The following is a 23,638-nucleotide window of genomic DNA, read 5'->3' as shown; positions in this document are numbered from 1 at the left end:
CATAAGGCTCTGAGTCTTTGGTTGTAATGTGCACAGCAGTGAGCTTGAGCTTTGGTCTGAGACGATGTTCTTGCGACTGGCTGGTGAGTAATCCATAACTTTGTGACTAGGCAATGTACTTCAGATGATTTTCTGAGTGAAAAGGTAGAAGTTCTCTCACCTGAGCCCAAATTTTCAACTTTTAAAGTCCAATAAAGGCTCAAAACTACCTAACAAGTCTTTGCCAATGAAGAGAGGATATGTGTCCATTGGTGAGATTTACACAGGGTGTAGAAGTCTCATAGGACAGATGGTCAGGTGGATGGAAAGCACCTGTTGCAGTTTTGCTGTGAGACTGCACCTTCAGCATACACCTTCTGGGTTGCGATCTTGTGCTTCAGCTCTGTTCTGGAGTCTTGTGAAAAGCTGGAATGACATCAGCATTAGATCAGCTCCAGTGTCGGGGAGGGTTTCCAATCTGACCTTGTGTTTCAAGGTGGTTGCTAAATAGAGTCTTTTAGCTACTCCTCTCTCATTCAGGTTTCCCAGGGCCTGGATACCAGGTCTTGTGTGGTAACTGGAAGGCTGTTGAGGCTGGTCTTCTGTGATTCTGTAGGGAGACAGACGTCTAACACAGCTTTCCTGGTACCTGCTGGCTTTGACTGGTTGATGTTTGAAAATACAGAAATACAGTTTGTGTGCCAAAGTCTCTGGGTTTTGCGATGATTGGATCGATGGTAACGTGATGAGTGGGAGAGATTTGAGTGTTGCTTGCAGGAGGGTTTTCTGGAAAGTTCTTGCTGTATTCCAGTGCTGCTGCTAGTGATAAAGAGTTTGGTTCATCCTCGCGGTCCTCCTTGTGAGGCCTCCTTCGGATTTGACTCCTTCACTATTTTCAAAATCTCTGCTGACTCAGATGTGTATGTGTCGCTTTGCGTTTGACAGTCAGTTCAGAATTAGCTTTGTTCACTGTGTGTCGAGCCGGGTCCATCTGTTGACTGTTTGGACTTCTCATTCTGACAGGTGCAGGATGGTTTCCATGGACGCTGTCCTCCTGGCGGTCTGATGATCTTGGCTGGGAAGTCCTTCGATCCTCTTGGCTCTCTGCTGAAATGTCCTTCACTGTGGCGCTGTTGTTCGCCTCCAGTGGCCGTTTTGGGGTAAATTTCAGAGGCAGAAAGGATGACAGTCTTTTCAGAGGTGGCTTTTGTTTACCGTAGGCTTTATGGATGAAGTCCTGCATCTGTCTGGTTGTCATCAGGCAAGGGTAGGCCATAAATCCTAAGTGTTGCATTACGGTAAAATGAAGCTTTGCAGGGGGAGGATCTTGATGTTTCCTCCATTCTTGGCTCGTTTCTTGAGCTAAGTAGACTGAAAGTCAGTTGTAATAGTAGGCCTGTGGAGTTTCATTTCTGCTTTGTTTTAAGTCAATTGCAGCTATTAGTCCTCATCGTGGTTCTGGATCTGAAAACTCGTCTATCAAGGCCATTTGCAGCTGCTTATAATCCAACTTGACACTTTCTGACTGCCGGTCCAGGAAGCTCCTCACCTAATGGCTGGAAGTAATCCATAGCAGATACAGCTTGTCTCTTGTGGTACATTAGGCAGCGTTTGCATATAAAAAGTCAATGTTCTGCAGGTAAGCGTGGCTGGGCGCCGCGGCCTCGCTGTTGAGCGGCCGTGTGGCGTGCTGTGCACGACTGAGCTGTAGCTGTGAGCATCGATGAATTGAGGTGCAGGCCTCTTAACCTGAGTTTAGACCAACCCCTTTGAAGTTTAGATGACCAATCCAAAAAAGTGTTGATCGAGCGGGAAGACAAGTCTTTGTTCTCCCAAGACTTAATCTGCATGGTTTGTTTAATGCAGAGATGTTTCAATGATAACTTGGATTAATCTTAAATTAGTTTGGTAACAGTTAAGGTGAGATAATGCACATCATTGATCAGGAAAGGAAAAGGGCATTATTTAGAGTGTAGACAAGATATTACTTAAACACACATCAAATAGTAATCTCATAAATGTGAATTATGAGACATTATAAGACAAACAAAGCATCGCTATAGTGTTACAAGAAAGTGGTTCATTACAGATACAAACATGCAATACAAGGATATATAATATGTACAATTTAAATTGTTTTATTTTGGTCTTAGCTGTGATCTTAGACAGACACATTTTGTGTCATGGCTGCTTCGTCTCTGGCCACAGTTTGAAGTTTGCTTTGAGGTGTTAATTTGCTTAGATTGGCGCAATAAAGACAGCCAGAGAGAGTCGATAGGTCTGGAAATGTGTGTTATCAGGAGATTAGGATCTTCTGATGAAAGCGCCTGAAAGACCTGGTGACAAAACTCAATCTAGGGTCACAGCATGAAACCGTTAACGACCCAGACTAAAGAGACCTCCAGTTGACGTCCAGCCAGATGTTACATAATATTTACTATACTAACATTAATGTCCTTTTTTTAAGTGATTTTTTTTATTGCAACACTTCTTATGATTAAAATGAATTACTGTTATATTCACTTTGGGGGGAAAATCTGCTAAATATATGGTTGTGTGATCACATGGTCTGCTTTAAAAGTGGATTGTTGGTCCTAATAAACCAAAGCTCTGGTTAACTGAGTAATTACTATACACGTGACTTCAATATCAACATCCTTGCTAGTGTTATTCTAGTGGCTAATATCCTTCATAGGACTAAGCATGTGAATACCATAGATTTCATGTCTGGGGCTCATTATTATTATTATTAATATTATTTATTGTGTTTTTAGTCACCTGATGGTCTGCAATTTACAGCCTTGGTTAGTCTTTTGTGCATCAATGAGCATCTTCACTCCTGAATCTCCAGGATCATTTTCTGTTAGATTCAGCTCTGTCAGGTGTGAGGGATTCGATTTCAGAGCCAAGGCCAAAGTTCTGTAACCTTTTTCTGTAATACTGCATTTTGAAAACCTATTAAAAAAATAATATTTTATTTAACTTCCTTGGGAACAACAGCTTCTGTACACAACTACATGTTATAAAATTAAACAAAATGTCCATATTAAAAGTTTATAACTAAAATATATAAGAATCATGCATGTTATTTGTTTATTTGACAGTGTAAACTGTAAAAAACATTAAATATGCTATTTTATCTTTCACTATGACAGTCAAACAGACATTTACATGTTTAAATTAATATACAGAAATCTTTATAAATAAAAATACAAACTTCAGTTTTTCCAGCCTGCATAGTGAATTTTTCAGCAAAGTGGAGATCTCCTCGATGCCTGCGTTTCCGAATTGATTTCCACTCAGATCCAACTCTTTCAAGTTTGAAGGATTAGTATTAAAAGCTGATAACAGATCAGCACAGCCGCTTTCTGAAATACAGTTATAATCAAACCTGCAGAGAATGAAAACATAGGTTAAAAACATTATTCAAGTAATTTCATACATAAATCTACAGTATATGATTCATCATTGACTCACTTATGTTAGTTCCCTAAACCTTATCAAAGAACATACATTTTTATTCTTAAATCCTCTTTTTTATGTAATTTATGTATTTTAAAATACTTTTAATTCAATTGAAAATAAGGTATCAAGTATAATAAATTGACACCAAAGAAATGCTTACTGTATTGTCTTTAGTTTACAGTGCTTATCCTCTAAAAGAGCAGCCAGGTGCATCACTTCAGTGTCTGTCAGTTTAATGTGAGTCAGTTTCAGCTCTGTCATGAGTAAAGGGTTTTCATGGACAACATTCATCACATACTGACAGCCTTTCTCAGCTTCAGGACTTTTTAAAAGCCTGAAAAGAAGGGAGGTGGCAGAATTATTTAAGTCAATCCAGTTCACTTGTACATTTGTTGGGATAAAACACAGAAGATACAGTACTGGATATTACAAGCTAATAAAACATGTTTTAATCCTGAAGTGACTTTGTCACTGTGATGCAGGGTATTAAGAGCAACATACACATGCGTTTGTGTTTTATTTATTGGGTTTATGTCTCACCTCAGTGTTTTCAGTGTACAGTTTGATTTCTTTTGTACATCAATGAGCATCTTTACTCCTGATTCTCCAGGATCATTTCCTGTGAGATGCAGCTCTGTCAGGTGTGAGGGGTTTGACTCCAGAGCTAAAGCTAAAGATTTATAACCTTCTTCTGTAATGCTGCAGTTTGAAAGTCTACAGAAGAAAACAAATAATAAAAATACCATCAGAATAATGCTGTTTAGATAATACCAAGCCCTGACACAAGCATGCACGCACGCACGGACTGAATTTAATACGATTGAAGGTTACGACGATACAGTTTACATGCACCCTAAACATTGCAGTCTGATTTAAATGTTTGTTTACATGTACATTATATGCACAGTCAGGGTTGCCAGATTTGCGTATCAGAACCATCCCAAATGGAAATTCAAAACTATACCAAAATCATCCCAATGATCATCCTTAATTGTATTGATTAAGGTGTTTACATGAAGGTTTTTCAATACGATTGAGCCATCAATACGATTACAAACTGATTATTTGGTTGCATTTAAATGTACCTACTATAACCTAATTTCACACAGTACACGTTTGGCACTGCAATGTGGGGTTGATCCTGCAAAAGCAAAGTTTATCCTGCTTAAAGACCCCTGGCGAAATGTGGTAATAATCCCGCTTCAGTTTAGAATGAAGATAACCCAATGTTGGGCACAGAGTAAAAAGTCTTAGTGTATATGCTTTAAGTAATGTCTTTACATTTGCCAGCACCAGTTGATTAATTTTAAGACACAACTGGGAGGACATTTTGATCCCTTGGGGGGGCCCACACAATACTGTACCTTATTGTGACTGATTTCCTGCTCCTTATCATATTTATTTACTTATTTATTATGGCTACCATATTACTGCCTGTATATACACATTCCATTTTCAATATTAAATCAACTAACAATCTTAATGAGCCTAATAATTATGAATTACCTAATCTTAAATTATTCCTTACATTGAACAGCTCTGATGTTCAAACTCATTAATAAAGTTTTATATTTGCAGTTCGCTTTTGGGTCTTCTTTAACCATAATAATGATTTGCCCCCCCTCCCACCCCGTGGCACCAGGCCTGGGTTTAGAGTAACCAAAATTCAAAACTCAGTTTCTCCAGTCTGCATTTAGAATTTATTCAGATTATTATTATTCCTGCTTTTACCCGGTATACAACAAAGTCCTTTACCGAATAAGAGATCCGATCGACAAGATTCTACGTGCCAATCAAGCTGGCTTCAGAAGAGAGAGAGGATGTACAGAACAAGTTCACATCCTGCGTAAAATAATCGAAGGCTTTCAAGACAAGAAACTTGATTATTATATCACCTTTGTAGATTTCAAGAAGGCATTCGATTCCATCAAGAGATCAACCATGTTTGACATACTACGACATTATGGGATCCCAGACAAAATAGTAAGTGCGATCCGCACACTATACAATAAGTCAAAGAGTCACGTACTAGTAGAAGGGAAGCTGTCTGACCCCTTCCACACTACAACAGGCGTCTTACAAGGTGACACCCTAGCTCCCTTCCTATTTATAATCGTCATAGACTATGTATTAACACGAGCTGAAGAAGAGCATGCCAGGAACACATCATCGCACGGAATCGTAACACATTTAAAAGAATCCAGCAGAAATCCAGAAGTATCACTATTTGACCTGGATTTCGCTGATGACAAAACACCCTGGATAGAGCACAGGAACAACTCACAAGAACAGCAAAGTGGGCCAGGAGAGTAGGCCTTCAAGTTAATACAGGCAAAACAGAAGCTATGAGTAATCAAGAACATACCAGTCTGGACATGGCAACACATAATCATCAGCACATAGAGCTAGATGGACAAACAGTCAAATGGACAAAGAACTTTAAATATCTTGGCTCCCATATCACCTCTGGCGAATCTGACATTAAAATTTGAAGAGGTCAAGCATGGGGGGCCTTCTGGAAGATGAAGAACGTAGTCCAGTCAAGAACTATTCCAATTACACTTAAAATCAATATATTTGAATCTGCGTGTGTCTCAATCCTGCTCTGTGGCTGCGAGAGCTGGATCCTTAACAGCAAACTCAGAGACCAACTTAACAGCTTTGCTACCAACTGTTACAGAATCATGCTAGGCATAAAACGTCTGGACAAGAAAAGCAATAAAGAGGTTTATGAAAGAATCGGCCGCAACCAACTTGTCCTTCAAGTACAACAGAGGCAGTTAAGATTTGTAGGACATTCCCTAAGAAGACAGGAGAGTGACTTGATCAACAAGTACGTCCTGTACACCCCACAACAGCGACATGGCAAAAGAGGTCAAGGCAGAGCGCGAAAACTATACCACCAATATATCGGGGAACATATCAACAAGGACGTACCAGCAACAATGAGCGAACTACGAAAAGTTGCCAAAAATCGTGAGGAATGGACAAAATTAGTGACCGACTGTCAACCTACCCTGTTTGCAGCCGATTGATGATTACCTGGCTATGAGATATACAAAAACTTTTCACAGTAAAGTTTTTACATATTTATATTAGCTTTTGCTTAATACTTACTTTAGTTTTTCCAGTTTAAATTGTAAATTCTCAAACAGAGTGCTGAAACACTTTATTCCTGAATCTTTAAGTTTGCTCCTGCTCAGATCCAGCTTGATCAGGTTTGAAGGGTTTGATATAAGGGCTGAAGCCAGAGCAGCACAATCTTCTTCTCTGATGTAGGGTTTGTCATTGAGGCTACAGAAGGAGAACACAAAGCTTTTCATCTAAGCATTTATCAAAGTGTTAAATTGTACAGCTCATGCTAAAAAAAATGTACAGCTCATGCTAAAAAATTGTACAGCTCAGCTATTTTCAATCTAGAACATCTACAGTTACCACTAGTATTCTCCAGGGTTTTAGTTCTGTGCCAAATTTTATTTATTATTTATATAATCCCTTCTTGGTCACATTTTTTAAGAAGTTTGGTTACACTCCCATTCTCAAGAAACATATTCTAAAGACAACAAAGATTTAAATAGTAACTTACATCAGTGTCTTTATTTTGCAGTGCTTATCCTCCAGTACAGCAGCAAGATCCTTCAATCCTGATTTTCGTAGTTCATGTTTACTCAAATCCAGCTCTCTCTTAAATAGAAGGTTTTCACCAAGAACGTCATTCAGATACTTTAGGGCTGTCTCTGCAGTATTTTTCAAGAATCTTAAAGTATATAAAACAGAAAGATTACAAGTCTTTAGTGCTAGTTAGCACCATTAACTTAAATAACCACGGTTTTGCTACATAAACAAGGGTAAACGTCTCGGTTACAACTGTAACCTCTGTTCCTTGAGATAGGGAACAAGATGCTGCGTCATGAAATTACACCCTGGGGATCTTCACGGATCTGAATAAACTGTGAAACCACTCCATCCCATAGGCAACAAGAGATGACATCACACGCATAAAAGGGAAGTGCAAACAGAGCATGTCAGCTTCTGGAAAAGGTGAAGCGAGCAATACAGGCACAATGAGTTGAGGCAATAAAACTGAGGGACGGTAATATTGCCCTCTTTATCAAATAAAGTTGCCCAGGAGCAGAGTGTTAAAGACATCACACTCAAGAGCTGCCCGATTATGCCTATGTAAAGTCGAGGGCAGGGAACAGCACACCGCTTAAAATTCTTGCTAGCCAGTAACCATTAACCATTTTAAACTATCTGACTAAGCGGATATATTTTTAGGATAGCTTGCCAAATGACAGAAGCTGACTTGAGCTGTCTGCGCCTTCCGGTATCCGTCGCACTCGTGACGTCATCTCTCATTGCCCACAAGTTAGTAGTAAGACTAGTCCACAGTCAATTCAGATGCACAAACCCTGGTGGCGTTCCTCAAAGTGTCATTTCATGACGCAGGATAGAGTCCCCTAAAAAAAGGAAACTGTGGCGAAACCACTGCTTTGCAAATGGTCATCAATACAGTAAAAAGTATGTTTTAAGTGTTATGCTATGGGCACATTGACAGCATACACTGTACTTCTGAAATGTAGTATACTATTATAAGTACACTATTAAAGGTTCTCTAAGCGAATTCACGCGTTTTAGACCATAAAACATTTTTTGTTACATACAGCAAACATCTCCTCACTATCTGCTTGCTTCCTGTCCGCTGATCAAACTGAACCTTAAATATAAGTTAGAGAACCTTTAAATATAGTGTAAATATATATTGAAAAAAATTCAACACTTTTTTTTGCCCACATTTTTCTTTCTCTTTCTATGTACACAAAAGGCACATTTCTCACAAATATTGTTCACAAATATGTCTGAACAATGCATTTAAAATTCTGTTCAATATAGTATTAAGCAATGTGAACATCAGTACATAATGACATGGATTTTTTTTCCTTTTAGGATTTATGAAGAAATCTGTAGCCATACAATAAATAAGGGTAACAATTTATCAAATTCAGTTATTTCACAGTATTTAATGCACCAACATTAACACAGTATTTAAGGCTGCCACTAAAACATTTTACACTAACATAAAAGTGGTCAATGTAGCTCATGCTCATATAATGCTTATTTGGTAAAGCATGTGATGCATTTAAAAAATTAACTCAATAAAAATGACATCAATATTCCAGTGCAATATCTTTGTCCATACACCATTCATTCAAATATTGCCAGCTTAGCTGCCTTACCAGGCGTGTGCTCTTTTTCAAAGACATGGCATCCTCTGTTAAGGCCTTTTCACACAGAGATTATGGAAAATGCGTCCGGGATTTGTTTGCGGATTGTTTGATTTTGGTTCATTAAGGGGCTGATCACACCAAAAGCGTTTATGGCAGTTGCAGGCGCCTTTTTTGAATGATATTCTATGGGCAGGGAGCGTTTGCACGCTGTTTATGCGCGCCGAGTGCCTTGCGTTTTTTTGCCGCCAGCCACAGCACACGCTTTTGAAGGAGTGCTGAGAACGGAGAAGCGCCCGACGTCATTCGCGCCTTTCCATTGTCCAATTGAATGAGGGGAGAGGCGGGCCTTACGTCGTGGTGAGGGAAGTTTACAGTTGCTTTGAAGAACCGGACTCCACTCGCTCACTGTGTGTTTGTGCACCTCTCAACCTTAAACAAGTTAAGAGCAAACGCCCTCTTTTTAAAGTTTCTGCTAATATGACAGTTACCAGCAAAAGAACGCTCACGCTTCAAGATTTGATTGACAAGACAGCTGACTCGGTGGTTGCCTAGCAATATAAAAAGCTGCATCGCACTGCTCTTCTTTTTTTTTTTAAAGGCAGTGTTTCGCGCCTTGCGTTTCCAAGCGCTTTTGGTGTGATTAGCCCCTAACACTGCCAATGATTTTTCTGGAATCTCTTTCTGCTTTTTGTTCACATAGAATGTGTTCTGTAAATGTTACGGCAATGTTACTAGGTCCAGTGTTAATTTCGTGACAAATAAATTATGAATCGTTAACAATGAGTTTTTACTGACAAAACCGAGATGATAACTAAATAAGAACTAATCTATAATGACGACAACTATAACAAAAAGCTATTGACATTTTCACCAACAAATAAAAACTATACAAAAGTAATCGATCCCAGAACACTTACAACATGTGTTTGTGTACAAGCAAAAGGCTCTCTGCCAATTTACTGAATTTTCTGGAATCAAAGTGCTGTGTGAATGGAGTTTTAGTTACATGCTTTCTAGAAATTACCTCAGTGTTTTGAGTGTACAGTCTGGATGCTGTTGTACATCAGTAAGCATCTTCACTCCTGATTCTCCAGGATCATTTCCTGTGAGATGCAGCTCTGTCAGGTGTGAGGGGTTTGACTCCAGAGCTAAAGCTAAAGATTTATAACCTTCTTCTGTAATGCTGCAGTTTGAAAGTCTGGAACAACAAGTTAACATTCTTTCACGATAGCGACATCAGATCATCAAATAACTTACACTTTCTCTGAACAATATTCACTACTACTAAACTATTTAAATATATTATACTCCAGGGCTGCGTTCCCCGAAACCTTCTTAGCTCTACGTCGTTCTTAAGTTGTACCTTAAGCTGTACCTTATCGTTAATACGTGTTTCCCGAAACGTTCTTAGTTACGTATCACTTCTGTAAGTCATTCGTTCAGAAGGTTGGTCTGGAGCACTCTTAGCTATACCTTATCCCACTTGACTCCACTAGGGGCCATCATCGTTATAAAAGCTTACATTGCAGTCTATATAACTAAATATTTAAAAAGAAAAGTTCCAATACACTCCGTGTTCAATTAGGCAAATATTTTTATATTTAAAGAATAAAACATTCACACAATTAGAGATCATTACACTAATGGTTGTTAGATTTTTCATTTTGTTTCCAAAAGGAACATCAGCTTCGAACTATTAAATGCTAAAGACTTAAGAAACAATTTAAAAAAATATTTTGGGTGGAGCAGTTGGTGAAACTATGGCAGCTATACAGCAAATCTCATTATTTTATTTGTGCATTTCATATCCATTAAATCTTTAGTCTACCGGCTAGTATTTTAGCTGCAAATAAATAAATCAGGTAAAAATCGCATGCCACGGGCGCACATTCATCACAAAATCATAATTGTTGATTTTTCGAATTATGATTTTTTTAAATGTTTTATAACTTTGAGGCAACTGCATTCAAAATAAACTGCTCTACTTGATTACTGCTTGTATAGTTTTAAGGTCAACAAATTTTCCACATAAAAACTAATCAAAGTTAAAATTTAAAGCAATCATAATATATTTTTATATGTTATGTTTGAGGTAGACCGGCGCGGCTCCAGAAATGCGTCCATTAAGCTTTATCCGCATTGTAAACGCGCTGCTTGCGCATACAAAGGCGTGAACTAATGAACAACAACAGTTTGATTTTATATATTTTAAGTGTAATGCACAGCCAAGCCAGGTGACTTGCACGACCCACCTTATTCCCCTGTGCAACGCACTTATTTGGAACCCCTAATATAAATTATCCTTTAAAGTGAAGGTATAGTGGATGCAATGGAGCAGTTTATGCATTATACGTTTGGAAATTAAGTTGCGGGTTTTACGGTATGATATAAAATAAAATATACAAGGTTAAATTTAGTTGTTTGCAATTTTTACAAGCCATTCCTCATAAATTTAACTTGAACTATTTCTGAAATGTTTCTTTATTAAAGAACACCGCTATCTCATAAAGCAGCAAAACCTATTACATAAAGTGAATAATTGATTGTCGAGCAATCGATATCAACCTATTCAGCACCATCGCCATGGACAGCACCTGGTAACGTCGTACGTAAGAAGGAATACCTTAAGAAACCCGCTAAGGTACAGTTCGGGAAACACGCCTAGAAAAGGTAAACCTGTAGTTAAGGTTTAACTTAAGAGTCTTCGTAGCGCGCTAAGAGAGAACGTTATCGGAGAACGCACCCCAGAACCATTCACCTGAATACAGTGGGTAAAAGAGACCTTTATTATAATGTCTAAACTCACCTGAGTATCTCCAGTGTAGAGTTATTTTGTAGTCCATCAGACAGCAGCTTCACTCCTGAATCCTGTAATTTATTATTGCTCAGGTCAAGCTCCTTCAGACTGGTTGAGTTTGAACCAAGAACTGAAGCAAGAGCTGAACAACTTTCTTCTGTTAGATCACATTTATCGAGCCTAAAACATGTTAGATGAACTTATTACACTTCTTGCATTTCTTTTAATGAAAAACACTTAATTTACACTGTATACTCAGAGGTGGAAAAAGTACTAAAATATTGTACTCAAGTAAAAGTAAAGTTACTTTAATAATATTTTACTTAAGTAAAAGTAAAGTTACTTGTCTAAAAATCTACTCAAGTAAAAGTAAAAAGTAAGTCATTTTAACTTTACTCAGAGTAAAAGTTACTTTTTTACAGCGGGGAGAGGTGGAGGATTCTAGTATAGTTTAAAAACGACAAGGGAATATAAATCTCAAACTAGTTGTTTTTAATTGTAGGAACATCTTTACAATTAAAGTGCAATAACAAAAAGTTAATAAAATAAAAAGCTTTTTTTAAACTAAGAAACATTTATGGAATTGTTTAATGATTTTTACATGTGAGTTATGCACTTTTGAAGGTGGTCAGCAGCTTGTAAATACAATCACTATAGTAAGGTTGTAATTGATGTATTGCTGGTAACATACATTATTTTATTAAACTATATATCTAGTTTAAATGAGCATATAATGAGATGAGTGCCATGTCTATATACATTTGACACGTGTATTATCTTCCTACTTCCCTGACCTGGGTACCTGATGACATTTATTCTTCTCTCTCTCTCTCTCTCTCTCTCTCTCTCTCTCTCTCTCTCTCTCTCTCTCTCTCTCTCTCTCTCTCTCTCTCTCTCTCTCTCTCTCGCAAGCTCTCTCTCTCGCGCGCGTTCTCTCTCTCTCTCTCTCTCTCTGCAATGTCTAATGACCTGCGCATTCTCGAGGACGTTTTGAAGTTCTGTTTGACTTGACGCGAAGCTGCTAGACCTCGGAAGATAATGCGCAGTGGTGGACAGTAACGAAGTAAATGTAATTCGTTACTGTACTTAAGTAGTTTTTTCGCGTATCTGTACTTTACTCAAGTACTTTTATTTTGTGAGACTTTTACTTTTACTTTACTACATTTTAGAGTCAAATATCTTACTTTTTACTCCACTACATTTTGAAAAATCGGTCGTTCCTTTTTATTTATCAGTGGATAAAAAACGTAACTGGGCAAACTAAAGCTGCACAAAAAAAACTAAGATGCACACGTGATACGTCAAACCACCAATCAGGGTAAAGCATGCGCTTGAACTTGTTTTGGTTGCCGCGCTGTTTCACGTAAGCTACGGGAGTCACGCGAGTGCAGCAGCCAGCCAATGCATCGTTTGGAGAATGAAACTGTATTCAAAAACAACGGAGGAGATAACTGACCTGTCACAACAACAATGGCCTTATTTACGCGAGTTTTTTTAAGTCCTTGAATAAAAGAACGAGTCCTTCGTGTCTTTTCTGCCTGCCTTGAAACTGTGCTATTTCGTTTTAAAAGAATACTCTTTCAAATCTAAGGAAACACGTAGAGGTAAGCCATTTTTATTCTGGTTATATTTTTAAATGAGCAATCTTAACAGTAGCTTGCAGAAAACTGTTAATTGTGTTGCTAAAATGTATACGACGTTATCATGAATGAACTTTAAGCTATGCAGGCTGAAGCTATTTTTAGCCGTATAGTTAGCTGTTTCACTTAAGTTCATTGTATTTGAAGCACAGTGCTCTGTTATTTTGAAATGACAATTAATCACTATCAACACCATTTTGACTAGCCATGCACTGTATGATGCTTAAACAGGCGGGTGGATTGGAGTGATCCCTATTAATGTATTACAATATACATATGACATGCTAAACCACATGAAACGTTTCTGAAATTATATTCTGTAAGGCTTGTTTTATTTGTCAAAGAAAGGGAGACTGATTTCTAGATAACGTTATGTATTTAATCTTTTGAAAACTATTGTGAACCTGTGCTTAAGTCAAGTTTTTATTACACTTAAACTGTTAAATTATTTAACAAATAAATCTTGAAATGAGAATTACTGCTCTTAAATCCTGTTATTTCATTTGATGCTAAAGGAAATTTTTTGTTTTTAAGGTTTTAGGATAATTTTAATGGACATCAGTGTCTGGTTTATTAATGTCCTTCTATTTATTGATTGGTTAGCCAAGAGAGTTATTTCACATAATTTGAGTTTTGTGACAAAAATGATACGGCCATAATAAATCACAGTACTTTTGTACTTAAGTACATTTTGAGGCAGATACTTTTGTACTTTTACTCAAGTAAAAATTTTAAGCAAGTACTTCTACTTTTACTTGACTAATATTTTACCCTGGGTATCTTTACTTTTACTCAAGTACATGATTTGTGTAATTCGTCCACCACTGATAATGCGCATGGTATTAAAAACGCCTCGTGCAATTTCGTACTTAAGAGCATGATTCCTACCTTTCATAGAAATGAAACACTCGCTTCGCGTCAGTGGAAAGTGGTCGCTTAAATATGACCAGGGGTTTCTTTCATAAGATTTGAACTGAGGCGGGTCTGCATTAGCGCACGCCTGTCTCGTCTGTCTCCATGGTTCTTTTTGCGCGTTCCCCCGGGCCCCGCCCATTTACATCCGTTTCGCTTCTTTATCACTTTGCTTTTTAAAAATTTTTTTACTCAGTAACGGATATGATTTAAAATGTTGCGAAGTACAATACTTTAAATAAAACATACTTAAGTAAAAGTTAAAGTACAGATTTTAAAAACTACTCAAAAAAGTAAATATACACAAAAAAACTACTCAATTACAGTAACGTGAGTAAATGTAATTCGTTACTTTCCACCTCTGTGTATACTGTATCTTTTATTTATTAGTGTCAACATTTTATTGTTTATGTTTAACAGCTAACACATTTTAAGTTACTCATCTTCTAATATAAGGAAAAGAGACTTTAAAGACACTTTATTATAACTAAAAGTCCGGTGTAGCATATTTTTGCTACTTAAGTGCAATAAATGTTTTTTTTTTTTGTTGAAAATATGAGAATCAGCTTAACAAAGGAAGTCTCTCATGTTGCTGACATTCCTCTTTATGTAGGCTACTATAAATATATAAATATTTTATAAATAAATAAAAAGTTATATTGTATATTTTAGTCACCTAATTTTCACCAGTCTGCTATGTGAGTCCATTAAAAGAGCGGAAAGATTGTTTCCATCCAGGTCTCCTAATTTGTTGTCGCTCAGATCCAGTTCTGTTAGCAATAAGGGGTTTTGATCCAAAACTTCAGTCAGATATTTACACGCCTCTTCTGCAGCAGGACTTTTTAGAAACCTACAGAAAGATAAAGATCATGTTAGATTACAAAACTTTATTTTTCTATTATAATTGTAGGCCTTTTGCAGCTGCTATCCTTGGCCCAATGTAATATTTACTATACTAACATTAATGTCCTTTTGTGCTTTTTTTAAGTGATTTTTTTTATTGCAACACTTCTTATGATTGAAATGAATTACTGTTATATTCACTTTGGGGGGAAATCAGCTAAATATATGGTTGTGTGCTACAGTCCAGTGTGATCACATGGTCTGCTTTAAAAGTGGATTGTTGGTCCTAATAAACCAAAGTTCTGGTTAACTGAGTAATTACTATACACTTGACTTTAATATCAACATCCTTGCTAGTGTTATTCTAGTGGCTAATATCCTTCATAGGACTAAGCATGTGAATACCATAGATTTCATGTCTGGGGCTTATTATTATTATTATTATTATTATTATTATTATTTATTGTGTTTCTAGTCACCTGATGGTCTGCAATTTACAGCCTTGGTTAGTCTTTTGTGCATCAATGAGCATCTTCACTCCTGAATCTCCAGGATCATTTTCTGTTAGATTCAGCTCTGTCAGGTGTGAGGGATTCGATTTCAGAGCCAATGCCAAGGTTTTGTAACCATTTTCGGTAATACCACAGTTTGAAAACCTATTAAAAAAATAATATTTTATTTAACTTCCTTGGGAACAACAGCTTCTGTACACAACTACATGTTATAAATTTAAACAAAATGTCCATATCAAAAGTTTATAACTAAAATATATAAGAATCATGCATGTTATTTATTTGACAGTGTAAACTGTGAAAAAAATTAAATATGCTATTTTATCTTTCACTATGACAGTCAAACAGACATTTACATGTTTAAATTAATATACAGAAATATTTATACAATAAAAATACATACTTCAGTTTTTCCAGCCTGCATAGTGAATTTTTCAGCAAAGTGGAGATCTTCTCGATGCCTGCGTTTCCGAGTTGATTTCCACTCAGATCCAACTCTTTTAAGTTTGAAGGATTAGAATTAAAAGCTGACAACAGATCAGCACAGCCGCTTTCTGAAATACAGTTATAATCAAACCTGCAGAGAATGAAAACATAGGTTAAAAACATTATTCAAGTAATTTCATACATAAATCTACAGTATATGATTCATCATTGACTCACTTATGTTAGTTCCCTAAACCTTATCAAAGAACATACATTTTTATTCTTAAATCCTCTTTTTTATGTAATTTATGTATTTTAAAATACTTTTAATTCAATTGAAAATAAGGTATCAAGTATAATAAATTGGCACCAAAGAAATGCTTACTGTATTGTCTTTAGTTTACAGTGCTTATCCTCTAAAAGAGCAGCCAGGTGCTTCACTTCTGTGTCTTGTAGTTTAATTTGAGTCAGTTTCAGCTCTGTCATGAGTAAAGGGTTTTCATGGACAACATTCATCACATACTGACAGCCTTTCTCAGCTTCAGGACTTTTTAAAAGCCTGAAAAAGAGGGAAGTTGCAGAATTATTTAAGTCTGCGAGTTCAGATGTAGATTTGTTGGGATAAAACACAGAAGATACAGTACTGGATATAACAAGCTAATAAAACATGTTGTAATCCTGAAGTGACTTTGTCACTGTGATGCAGGGTATTAAGAGCAACATACACATGCGTTTGTGTTTTATTTATTGTGTTTATGTCTCACCTCAGTGTTTTCAGTGTATAGTTTGATTTCTTTTTTACATCAATGAGCATCTTTACTCCTGATTCTCCAGGATCATTTCCTCTGAGATCCAGCTCTGTCAGGTGTGAGGGATTTGACTCCAGAGCTAAAGCTAAAGATTTATAACCTTCTTCTGTAATGCTGCAGTTTGAAAGTCTACAGAAAAAAATACCCTCAGATTAATGCTGTCTAAATATAACACACACAAGCGACACACACACACACACACACACACACACACACACACACACACACACACACACACACACACACACACACACACACACCTGGTTAAAAGTTTTGAAACACTCCTTCATATTTTTTCCAAATTACAGAAAAATAATAAACTTACACAAACTATGGCATAACAAAAATGTAACTGTGGGAATTATGTTGTGACGAAATGCATCCAAAATAGATCAAACTTATATTTTATCATCTGAAGTGCAGTCGCCCTTTGCCTAGGAATTGCAGTTTCTGTGACTGTACACACAGTTTCACTGTAACCTCATTTCACACAGTACACGTTTTGCACTGCAATGTGGGGTTAACCCAGCAAATGCAATGTTTATCCTGCTTAAGAGCAGGGTTTTCAAACCCCTGGTAAAATGTGGAAATAATACTGCTTCAGTTTAAAATGATAACCCAGGGATAACCCAGGGTTGAGCACAGGGTGAAAAGTCTTAGTGTATATGCTTTTAGTGACGTCTTAACATTTGCAAGCACAAGTTGATTCATGTTAAGACACAATTGGGGGGGGGGCATTTTAATCCCTTGGGGGGGCTGGACACTATACCTTATTGTGACTGATTTCCTGCTCCTTTTCATTACTTATTCACTTATATATTACGGCTACCTATATTAATGCCTTTATTATAAACATTCAATATTAAAAAATCTAACAATCTTAATAAGCCTAATAATTATGAATTAATTCATAATTATAATAACAAAAATTCAAACCTCAGTTTCTCCAGTCTGCATTCAGAATTTTTCAGTAGAGTTGAGATTTCTGTGACTCCGCAATCTTCTATTTTATTTCCAGTCAGATCCAGCTCTCGAAGATGTGAAGGATTTGCATTTAATGCTGAAGCCAGAAGAGTACAACCTTCTTTCGTAATATCAACACAATTCAACCTTGGAGAATAAATAAATATAATTCAATAATACTGCAAAAATAGAAACACATTTAGCATTTGATTATTTGGCATTTACAATAATTTACATTTACTTATTGCATCTCAGTGCTTTAAGTGGCCCAAAAGAAGTGCCGGTACTATTTATTTTTTTTCTATATTGAAGGGGTTTTATATTCAGCAGTCAACAGACGACCTTGTAAAAAATAATAAATCCTTATATAAGTTTGTGGATTTGCTTGAGCTAGAAATAGCTATTGAACATAAATAAAATGTGCAAAAGGTAGATATGCAAGTAAAATTTTCAGCATGGTCAAATGCTAAAACTAGTTGTTCAGGTAGAAAGAGCTTAAAAACAAAAGCTTTAAAATGACACCAAGACCATGTCTATGGGTTCAAGAATAACAAAATACTGGCCATTTGAAACTCGAAAGTCATTTATTTTGTCCCATTGTTTTCCATTTTGTGGGTGGTAAAACTACTGTGCGCGTCGTTCAAATTAATTGAAATTTTGTTCACTTGTAGTTTAGCAATTAAACTAAATGTCTATTACAATTTCAAGAATGTTTTTACTCTGCACATCGCCTGAGGAAATCCGAAGTTGTTTCGAGGGGAACAAAACTGACAGCCGCGACAGCGGAGATTATCACGTACAGTACCTTCAAAAGGGAAAAGGCTTGCGTCTGACCTGCAGCTATCATTCTGGCTTGGTGGGATGTCAGCCAGCAAGTCCTCTGATTCTGACCTTGTTCTTTTACTACTCAGAGTCTAAAACAATCAGGGCATATTAAGTGTTCATTGTATTTTCATTTTAACCGAGCAGCTATGGTTGTGCGTTTCACACACAAACACACACCTCTCCACACCACGTTGAGGCTGACTGACAGCAAAGGTGACGCATGCTCTTCTAACTTGTAAACTCAAGGGTGTATGGGTAATGTAGTCTCTGCTCTCGGTGGGACGAATTAGGAAGTGTACATTGTGAAGAGCACTCTGAAAAGCGGCAGCGCAGCCAAAGGATTAAAACCTCTGATTTAAACAGATGTGCAAATGAGCGTTCCGGTATGCTAAAAGCACGTTCTGGGCTCAGGGAGAGGTGGTGGTACGCTCAAGAGCTATATTTAGAAATGACGGTACTGAGTACCGGCGCGTTCCGGCCCACTTAAAGCACTGTGCATCATTAATATATTTATTAATTAAGATAGTAATATAATAAATGATTTATACATTCAAGTGTAGCCAATGCATATATAGTGATAATGTGTTTTGTTTATTATTTGAAAAAATAAATAACATGTATAAATAGTGTTGAAGAATACTTTTAATTTATTAAATGTATCATATTCTTATTCTTATAATTTATTCAGATTATTATTATTCCTGCTTTTACCCGGCTATAAGATATACAAAAACTTTTCACAGTAAAGTTATTACATATTTATATTAGCTTTTGCTTAATACTTACTTTATTTTTTCCAGTTTACACTGTAAATTCTCAAACAGAGTGGAGAAACACTTTATTCCTGAATCTTTAAGTTTGATCCTGCTCAGATCCAGCTTGATCAGGTTTGAAGGGTTTGATATAAAGGCTGAAGCCAGAGCAGCACAATCTTCTTCTCTGATGTAGGGTTTGTCATTGAGGCTACAGAAGGAGAACACAAAGCATTTCATCTAAGCATTTATCAAAGTGTTAAATTGTACAGCTCATGCTAAAAAAATTGTACAGCTCATGCTAAAAAAATTGTACAGCTCAGCTATTTTCAATCTAGAACATCTACAGTTACCACTAGTATTCTCCAGGGTTTTAGTTCTGGGCCAAATTTTATTTATTATTTATATAATCCCTTCTTGGTCACATTTTTTAAGAAGTTTGGTTACACTCCCATTCTCAAGAAACATATTCTAAAGACAACAAAGATTTAAATAGTAACTTACATCAGTGTCTTTATTTTGCAGTGCTTATCCTCCAGTACAGCAGCAAGATCCTTCAATCCTGATTTTCGTAGTTCATGTTTACTCAAATCCAGCTCTCTCTTAAATAGAAGGTTTTCACCAAGAACGTCATTCAGATACTTTAGGGCTGTCTCTGCAGGATTTTTCAAGAATCTTAAAGTATATAAAACAGAAAGATTACAAGTCTTTAGTGCTAGTTAGCACCATTAACTTAAATAACCACGGTTTTGCTACAAAAACAAGGGTAAACGTCTCGGTTACAACTGTAACCTCTGTTCCTTGAGATAGGGAACAAGATGCTGCATCATGAAATTACACTTTGGGGATCTTCACGGATCTGAATAAACTGTGAAACTACTCCATCTTATAGGCAACAAGAGATGACATCACAAGCATAAAAGGGAAGTGCAAACAGAGCATGTCAGCTTCTGGAAAAGGTGAAGCGAGCAATACAGGCACAATGAGTTGAGGCAATGAAACTGAGGGACGGTAATATTGCCCTCTTTATCAAATTAAGTTGCCCAGGAACAGAGTGTTAAAGACATCACACTCAAGAGCTGCCCGATTATGCCTATGTAAAGTCGAGGGCAGGGAACAGCACACCGCTTAAAACTCTCGCTAGCCATTAACCATTTTAAACTATCTGACTAAGCGAATATATTTTTAGGACACACTGTAAAAAGTCATTCTGCAGGCTAGTTGATTTGATGAAATTGAATATGTAAACTTTATTTAATAAAATTAATTTCATGTAGTTTGGTAATTTTTTGTGTTAAAATTCTTTAAAAATGACTGGAATAAAAACTACTTATTGTTTTTGTGAAGGATTTAGCTATTCTTATTGTGTATCTGTGAATGTAGTGAATACTAAATAAATCCAACGTAATACAAATGAGCTGTTTTAAATTAAAAACCAGTTCAGGTTGAAATGCAGGTAGGGAGCGCTGAGCAGACGGATTTAGGAAATATTTCTGTTGTTGTGCAAAAAATTCAAAGTTTTGAAAGCATTTCAGTCGAGAATGTATGTTTTTTAAACAAAAATCTGCAGTAGGTTCATAAAGATATCGCCTATTTAAATATTTCCTTCGAGTTTTTGGCGATGGGAGCTCCAGATAATCAGCGGGCGCTCAGCGCTATTATATACCGGACAATGGCGCCTCACCTCGGCCAGTCTTGCTGAAAATCACTGCTGGCTGTTACGTCAATGTAGTGTTTAAACTGTGGATAAAATTCATTTCGGGTAAATTTAACGGGCAATCTTTGGTCTTATAAGTCTATAAGCAGTGTTTCTTTGAATAATTTGTTTGTAATTCGTAAATATTGATTACAATAAGGATTAATACGAGCTGGGTTTGGACGTAACTTCAGCTTTAGGACCTTAGAAGGTCGCATATCTAGAATGCATTCGTCATCAAGACTCCCTTATTTCAGCATATTAACAAGGTGACTTTTATTCTTAGTTAATCGTAAATTGTTGTAATATGCGTATGACTTGCGAATGTAATACTTAGTTAACTTAAACAAACCAGGCTTAATGGCGTATGCAGTCTGCATATGTGACCTCCACAGTCTGCACCCTTCGGACTCAGAAACGGCCTGCGATTGGTGGTCCAGCTATAACTCATTTTAAGAGACAGAAAAACTGACCAATCCTATTGTTCATCTGAATGGGTGGGTTCTCTTAATCCGCTTGCTCGCTCTGAGGACGTTCGTGTTTTAAAGATAAGTGTGACTTTACTGCTGTCTTTTTCGGTTTATTTAGTTTTGTGTTAATTATATCCACAAAGTATTCGATTAAAATGGTAATGTAAAACTATTCTCCGCTGTAAATTAATTGTGTGTTCAATTGCGAAGCCCTGCGTGGCTTCCTGAATTGTTAGACAAAGGCGTACTACTGGAGTTTTCTGCTGCCCACCAAAACTTGAAGCAAAACTGAAGGGAAATGTAACCTTATTCATTTAATTCCACAAAAGGTGAGGAAGATATTAAATGTATACGTTATCTTTTAAAAATGTTTAAGCTTTCTACATAATGTAAAATTAACATTATTTATTTTGCGACCTATTAACTAAATTGTGTGTTCATGAAGGCCTGTACTGCAATTTCCTGCAGGCAACGTGAAACATTGCTGAGGGAGAACTATATTCACAACAAAAGCTGAGGAATATTATTAAAAAATATATTGTATATATTATATTGTGTATATAGTGTATGTGTTTGTATATACACATGTGAGTAACTTGGTTAACAAATAAATATGTGACTGTTTCCTATGGTGTGACAGAAAAAATGTAGGGAAAAGATTTGCCCTACTTATAATGAGAATTTATTATCAGTTTTCTTCAAAACATTTTAATATACAAGTTTAATGTATTGATTATTTCAGTATTCAAGCTGTATAAATTTATAAAGGTTTTAAGATATAATTCCTGTTTAATGTTGCAGGATAAAGATGAAGATGTGGGACTTGAGCAGCTTGTGAAGGCTGTAATTGTAAAGAATGGATCTTCTAGGAGTGGCAGCCCAAAGGATGCTGGAATTGTTATCGAGGCCTTAAAGGTGTTCCCAGGGAATGCTTTATCCTCCTTGGATTGGATCTATGCATTGAATCTCCAGTATCCCAGGCATCTTTTCAGGTGTTTTAGAAACTTTTCTTGGAGCTGGATTCTTCAAAGTTTATAAACTGATTACAGTACATTAGGTCTAAACTGCTGTCTGATGTTCTGGGTGTGAATCAATGTAGCAGAACACAAACATGGAATCTTTCGTAGTCGGGAAATGTGGACCGTTTTCTTTAAAGACTGTAAAATACTTTTAGAAGTTTACACGGTTACAAATACACCAATTAAAATGAGATGCTTTCCTGTTCTTTTGACTGCAATAAAATAAGAATTGATTCATCTTTGTCTGTCATTCTGAAATCAGATATAATACTCATTACCAGTGATGCCGGTAACGCGTTACTTAGTAACCTCGTTCCTCTAATCTGACCACTTTTTTCAGTAACAAGTAATCTAACGTGTTAATATTTCCAAACCAGTAATCAGATTAAAATTACTTATCCAAGTCATGACTGTGCGTTACTATTTTTGTAATTTTCCTTAGTAAAAATTTATATTTTTTATATATTTCCTCTTGTGTCTCGGGAAGTAAAGTCAGGCATGCGACAAGTCACCTTTTCAGCATGAGGGCAGTTCACGTCACGTGTTAGCGACACAAACGTAAACAACATGGAGCGAGGAGAGAGATGCGCGTTTTCTAGCTGGAAATACGTCACTATTTTGAGTTTGTGTCAGCTAAAGATGGCAATATTAAGGTTCGGTGTACACTCTGTGCTGGCGACAAAGTGCTATCCAGCTACAAAAACACTACGTCAAATTAAAAAAAAACATTTGGAGTCGCAACACGGCACAGTCAAACTTACAGAGCAAGTCCCACCCGGCAGGGGGGCCGTAAAGAGGGGGAAAAGTTAGGACGATTCTAAGGGCCCATGAATTTTTTGGGGCCCCAGCCAAGGACAGTGCCGCAAACGCAACCTCCTTTAAGCTGACCCCTCTTAGCTCCGCAACGTCTTTACTCTAGGTTTTAGCGCCTTCTTTAATCCACGCCATGGACTCACAGTGCGGAGTGAACTTCACAAGAGAGCAAGGTGTGTGTATTTACTGCTATTTGCTATGATATCTGCATATGTGCACTTCCTTACTATAAATGCAGTTTACACAATGTGACGCTGGAGCAATACAATGCAGTTTTCTTTCCACTGTAAAGTCTTTGCTCTGTTCACCTCAGTTTAAAAAAAACACAAGGTGATTTACGTTCCCTGTTTTGTGTTATGATTCTAACGTGAAGTCAGCCCTTATAAGCTGTTTTAATGAACTTTGCCCGTATAAGGTAATTAACATAAACTAGAAATGCGATCGGTTACACACTCTAATGTTTTGTAACGCAATATGCCAAGGAAGTAT

At 36.7% G+C, this 23,638-nt stretch overlaps 1 protein-coding gene across 1 annotated transcript in view; it reads right to left on the bottom strand.

Moving 5' to 3' along the window:
• The window catches only part of LOC129447569 (uncharacterized), a 134,377-nt gene that overhangs the window by 36,314 nt on the left and 74,425 nt on the right, over positions 1–23,638 (bottom strand). The window contains exons 16-25 of the mRNA XM_073873689.1: positions 19,656–19,826; positions 19,186–19,362; positions 17,548–17,721; positions 9,697–9,870; positions 7,031–7,201; positions 6,562–6,738; positions 3,985–4,158; positions 3,605–3,778; positions 3,197–3,370; positions 2,758–2,934 (exon numbers count right to left, since the gene is read on the bottom strand). Coding sequence (XP_073729790.1) covers positions 2,758–2,934; positions 3,197–3,370; positions 3,605–3,778; positions 3,985–4,158; positions 6,562–6,738; positions 7,031–7,201; positions 9,697–9,870; positions 17,548–17,721; positions 19,186–19,362; positions 19,656–19,826 — 1,743 coding nt within the window. The remainder of the gene's footprint in view (positions 1–2,757; positions 2,935–3,196; positions 3,371–3,604; positions 3,779–3,984; positions 4,159–6,561; positions 6,739–7,030; positions 7,202–9,696; positions 9,871–17,547; positions 17,722–19,185; positions 19,363–19,655; positions 19,827–23,638) is intronic.

This window comes from Misgurnus anguillicaudatus, chromosome 12 (genome assembly GCF_027580225.2).
Source record: "Misgurnus anguillicaudatus chromosome 12, ASM2758022v2, whole genome shotgun sequence".
In the NCBI taxonomy this organism is placed as follows: Eukaryota; Metazoa; Chordata; class Actinopteri; order Cypriniformes; family Cobitidae; genus Misgurnus; species Misgurnus anguillicaudatus.
This window is presented reverse-complemented; position numbering and strand designations above follow the sequence as displayed.